Source organism: Camelina sativa, chromosome 14, assembly GCF_000633955.1.
Source record: "Camelina sativa cultivar DH55 chromosome 14, Cs, whole genome shotgun sequence".
NCBI lineage: Eukaryota > Viridiplantae > Streptophyta > Magnoliopsida > Brassicales > Brassicaceae > Camelina > Camelina sativa.
In genome coordinates this window covers 2,437,737-2,442,872 of record NC_025698.1, presented here as the reverse complement: position 1 = coordinate 2,442,872, position 5,136 = coordinate 2,437,737, and the positions used below count along the sequence as shown (strand labels likewise).

Below are 5,136 nucleotides of genomic sequence, written 5' to 3'. Positions count from 1 at the left end.
TCCTCCTTCTACCTTACGTCTCTTGTTTTGCTGATGATTCTCATCTTTGAAAGGACTAACACCATAGTTCCAGCTGTAATATCTGTGTTGCGCCTTGAGATCCTCCATCAGAGCCCAGTAATGGTCTCTATAGCACCTGGCGAGCTGCTTTAAATTGTGCGATCTGCGTCGGAGAAGCTCGGGGCGGGTGAGGTGAGTGGAACGTCCCAGGATCTGATCCTCTACCGCCATCGAAATCGGCGAGCTCGACGGGTTATTATTAGGGTTTCGAGATTGGGATTCTTCTGGTACACCGAATTTAGAGGGAATTGAGGCAGTGATGGGAGATGGATGCCTTGGGGGTTTTGAAGAAGAAGGGTTCTGCTTCGAACCTGACGCCATTGTTAACTGTTGCAGAACAACGAACGAGAGAGAGAGAGAATGAGAAAGTGTGGCGTGAGGAGGAGAGAGAAGGAGAGACGAGAGAGGAAACTGCGGCAAATTCTGTCTCGATTTGTTGTTGGTTTAGCATATAGTAGTTTACAGAGAGGCCTTACTAAAAAGCCCATTGGGCCATAACATAAACCGGAAAATCTAAGTTTGGTCGAAAATCGAATTAAACCGGTTGGTTAAGCTCAAGTCAGCTGGAGAGCGCGCGGCTGTCGGTGGAAGGCTCCACTTCAGTAAAGTAGGGCCCACAACTAGAACCAGCCTGTCCTCTCAAACCGACACATACTTCACACCAAACGCGATATCTACCGTTGATTCTTCTATGATCGAACGGTTGATAGAGACTGCTGATCCGTCACCCGCTTTAGTTTAGTGTTTCTTCTTCTTCTTCCTCTCTCTTTCCCGAGCGAGAATCTCTTATTTTCTCAGCAACGAAGCAAAAGAGTTAAGTTTTTGTCGGTTGAATCATCATCACAGCTAGTTTTCTCGATTATCTCTCTCTCTGGATCTGTAGCTGATCTACATTGAAGGGTAAGCAGGTTCTTGGTCACAATCTCTGATCTACATTCACTTTTTGAAGTCTTCACGACAAATTATAGATTTTTTATTTTATCTTATAGATACATCAGTGTCTCCAATTTGGGTATGATATCGTTCAATCTAACAGCTAATATTGGGTTTTGTGTTTTTTTTTACTAGATAACTTCATATTTTTGGTTTTGCTGACTCAATTTAATTCTTCCTTTGTTGATTCTTCTAATCAGCTTTTGAGTTTTGACTTGTCGGATTTGATCTTTTGACTTTAACTTAGATCGCTGAATTGTATGTAACTTGTCTTCTGTTTTTGCCACTAATGAGGGTTTTTTTTTAGGAAGTAATAATATTTCCTTACTAGTAGTAAAAATTCAGGTTTCTAAATTTGTTATTTTGTTGATGTTTTGCAGCTTTGTTTGCTAGTATTTGCTCCATAGTTGTAAGCTATGGTGACAATCCGGAGTGGTTCCATTGTGATTCTAGTTCTGCTGGCTGTGTCATTCCTAGCCTTGGTTGCAAATGGAGAGGACAAAACCATTAAAGTGAAGAAAGTTAGGGGAGAGAAGGTGTGCACCCAAGGATGGGAATGCTCCTGGTGGTCCAAATACTGCTGTAACCAGACCATTTCAGATTACTTTCAGGTTTATCAGTTTGAGCAACTCTTTTCCAAGAGAAACACTCCCGTTGCTCACGCTGTTGGTTTCTGGGACTACCAGTCCTTCATTACTGCTGCTGCTCTCTATGAGCCTCTTGGTTTTGGTACCACTGGAGGAAAGCTTATGGGACAGAAAGAAATGGCTGCCTTTCTCGGTCATGTCGCCAGCAAAACGTCCTGTAAGTTTTCTTCTTTTTACTTCTCTGTCTCTTAAGCATTTATAGTTTAATAACTTTCCAATACTGAACCATTTTGTGAAGCTGGTATGAATAGTTATAATGTATGATTTTAGCTAAGCTCCATAGCTTTTTTTCCATCTTATTAATTTGATCACACTCGAGATATGGAATCGTGAAAATGGATATCCCCTAGGTCGCTGTTACTGGTTTCTATGTTGTAAGAAGCTTTGCATCAGCATGATGAGTGTTTCTGTGTATGTCTTTTATAGGTGGCTACGGAGTTGCAACAGGAGGGCCTTTAGCTTGGGGTCTGTGCTATAACAGGGAAATGAGCCCAATGCAATCATACTGTGACGAGTCCTGGAAATTCAAGTACCCTTGCAGCCCTGGAGCTGAATACTACGGACGTGGTGCCTTACCCATCTACTGGTACACAAATTTTCTTCTACTTTAAAGCTCTAGATGAAAACTTTGAAATCATACAAATTGCATTCTTACATACTCAAATTTTCAAGGATCATCAGATGCTAAGGTATATATAATCTGTGTTTATTTGATGAAGGAACTTCAACTATGGAGCAGCCGGAGAAGCCCTGAAAGCTGATCTCTTGAACCACCCTGAGTACATTGAGCAGAACGCGACACTTGCCTTCCAAGCTGCAATCTGGAGATGGATGACACCAATCAAGAAAAACCAGCCCTCGGCTCACGACATCCTCGTAGGAAACTGGAAACCAACAAAGAACGATACCTTGTCCAAACGTGGCCCGACTTTTGGCAGCACCATGAATGTCTTGTACGGAGAGTACACATGTGGTCAAGGTGACATCGACCCAATGAACAACATAGTCTCACACTACTTGTACTTCCTCGACCTCTTGGGTATTGGAAGAGAAGACGCAGGGCCAAACGAGGAGCTCAGTTGCGCTGAGCAGAAACCATTCAACCCTTCGACTGTACCTACCTCTTCCTCTTCGTAAGTCATCATTGTTATCAAGTCTCTCTCTGGCCTCACTGGAGAAATGTTACGTAATAATTGCTTGTGGTAAAAAAAGAAGAAGTGTGTTTTAATTTTGTCCCTTTCAACCCTTATTAGAACTTATGCAAACAAAATTTTATATATTTTTCTGTATGTAAAAACCATATTATTTAATTATTGTATTTGCAGAATGTGTGTAAAATAGAGAAAAGTAAGTAAACATAAATGTGGTTTAAGAATGAATTAATGATGATGTTTTGTTTCTCTACTCGGTTTATTATAACACTTGTTCACATGGTTTTGGGCTTTCACGCATTTCTAACACAGACCTTAGTTCACATAGGAATAAGACATGAATAATGGAAAAAAATTCTATTAAAAAAAAAAATTGGTTACAGATAGTTGAAACGACACAATCTGAGTTGTATTAATACTTGAACACAATATAATGAATGAATTTGCAATAGAAAAAATTACTTAATTTCAATAATTCAACAAAACATAGAAACAAACTCATTGATGCTTATATCAGAGCTACCTCCTTCAGATATAGCCTCTCTAGCCAGCATTTTCCAGTTATCAGCATTCTTTCTAATCTCTTTCCCTTTCTCTCCTTCCATAACTTCTCCCACACGTCTCACAATCTCTTCTCTTTTCACGAACCCATTAACGTCTTCTTTAACCCTAACTCCAACTTTCCACACATCCTCCATGAACTTAGCATTTGTGGGTTGATCTGCCCAATGTGGCATACCAATCATTGGAACTCCAAAACTCAATCCCTCTAACATCGAGTTCCATCCACAATGTGTCAAGAAACAACCGACCGATTCATGTGTAAGAACGTCAAGCTGAGGACTCCAGCTTACAATCAGTCCTTTCTCACCGGTTTCTTCTACATAGTTTCTTGGAAGTTTCTTTTTCTCTGTGTCTCTCACAACCCACAAAAAGAAACGTCCACTCTGTTTGAGACCCTCCACGAGTTCCATCATTTGATCTTCTTTTAAAACCACCAAGCTTCCAAGTGATACATAAACAACTGAACTAGGCTGCTTCGAGTTTAGCCACTCGACGCATTCAGCTACATTTGCATCGAAGAGGCTGAATCCGTAGTTTTTGTCTTCAGATAGTCGCTTGTCTAAGTACATTGATGGAACAGTTGGTCCTATGTTTAAAACTGGCCACAAGCTTTGGACCCACTTCAACAACTGAAAGCAAAGAGGAAAGAATATAATTAATTAACTATAATCACATATGTATGTATATAAGGACGTTAGAATAAAAGTCTTAAGAACAAAATTATGCCAATTAGTATCACAAAATTTCTTAAAAAATAAAAAACATAAATGGGTATATTTTTGGTACCTTTTCTTCCAATTTATCGAAAGTGTTGCACAAAACTATATCAACTCGATCAATATTTGAGAGCTGATCGATCACAACCCTTAGTATATTCGGGTAAGAGGACGATTCGCAGAGGAAAGACGGCAAATCATTCATATTCAGCATCGGGAATGAAGGGAATGATGCTAACGCAGAGTGACCATACTTTGTAGACGGTACAGAGAACGAGCCCTTAGTTACGTGATAGTAAATAGTTGAGACAAGCCAAGGCTGCGTGAAAAAGACGGCACCCCTCAAACCATAACTATGAGCTACATCAAGAAGCCATGGCATGGTGGAGTCGTACACAAGGGCTCTAGGAGGATTTCCCGACAGTTTCATATCTTCTATCAACTTTGGTAAGCGGGTTTTGATGCTGGTTTGTACTCTTTCCATGTAATCATCGAGGTCTTGTGATCGTTCCTCGCCTTCTTGGAAACCATTGGAGATGGGGATGACAGTGATTGAGTCGTGCTCTGTTTTGTATGGCGGAGAGGGTTTGTCGGAGACGATGATAAGAGTGATCTTAAGACCTTTTGAGGCTAAGCGTTTGCAGAACTGTGACATTGGAGTTATGTGGCCTTGTGCTGGGAAAGGCAAGACGATAACATGAGATCCTTCTCTCATTTTTTGTTTTTATTTCTGTCTTTAATTATTACCTACTCTAGTTTGATGTGTGGGTGTGTCTCTGTGTGCGTATATATATTATTGGATTAGAGGACGACTTTGATTTTACTACGTCTCTCTCTATTGAGGAAATTTCCTGTGTACATTCCAAAAATTGGTCAAAAAGAGGTCGTTGATAAAATGACCTTTGACTGGACTTAATGTTGTCACATTCAAGCAGAAAGGCTTTAAAGAAGAATTTTCAAATAATGCAAAACTTCTTTAAAAAAAAGGCTTTAAGGAAAGTTTATGACCGTTAGGCTTTTTAAGACAAAGGAAATTTGTTCTAATTCTTTTTGCTTTTCACATAA

General features: G+C 40.0%; 2 protein-coding genes across 2 annotated transcripts; one reads left to right on the top strand and one right to left on the bottom strand.

The window, feature by feature from the left end:
- Nucleotides 813-3,019, top strand: LOC104739134 (chitinase-like protein 1). The gene is made up of 4 exons (XM_010459393.1): nucleotides 813-960; nucleotides 1,374-1,797; nucleotides 2,067-2,226; nucleotides 2,360-3,019. The coding sequence occupies exons 2-4, from the start codon at nucleotides 1,410-1,412 to the stop codon at nucleotides 2,775-2,777; spliced, it is 966 nt and encodes a 321-aa protein (XP_010457695.1). The 5' UTR covers nucleotides 813-960; nucleotides 1,374-1,409; the 3' UTR covers nucleotides 2,778-3,019.
- Nucleotides 3,165-4,834, bottom strand: LOC104739132 (UDP-glycosyltransferase 74E2-like). Its single transcript, XM_010459388.1, has 2 exons — nucleotides 4,142-4,834; nucleotides 3,165-3,984 (listed from the first exon to the last, which is right to left on the bottom strand). The coding sequence occupies exons 1-2, from the start codon at nucleotides 4,784-4,786 to the stop codon at nucleotides 3,268-3,270; spliced, it is 1,362 nt and encodes a 453-aa protein (XP_010457690.1). The 5' UTR covers nucleotides 4,787-4,834; the 3' UTR covers nucleotides 3,165-3,267.

What these genes read in the sequence shown, in the direction of transcription:
- LOC104739134 (XM_010459393.1), top strand. Translation starts at nt 1,410, where the DNA reads ATGGTGACAATCCGGAGTGGTTCCATTGTGATTCTAGTTCTGCTGGCT. An exon ending in TGTCGCCAGCAAAACGTCCT is followed by an intron (nt 1,798 to 2,066) that starts GTAAGTTTTCTT and finishes TGTCTTTTATAG; the next exon opens with GTGGCTACGGAGTTGCAACA. An exon ending in GGTGCCTTACCCATCTACTG is followed by an intron (nt 2,227 to 2,359) that starts GTACACAAATTT and finishes TATTTGATGAAG; the next exon opens with GAACTTCAACTATGGAGCAG.
- LOC104739132 (XM_010459388.1), bottom strand. Translation starts at nt 4,786, where the DNA reads ATGAGAGAAGGATCTCATGTTATCGTCTTGCCTTTCCCAGCACAAGGC. An exon ending in TCGATAAATTGGAAGAAAAG is followed by an intron (nt 3,985 to 4,141) that starts GTACCAAAAATA and finishes CTTTGCTTTCAG; the next exon opens with TTGTTGAAGTGGGTCCAAAG.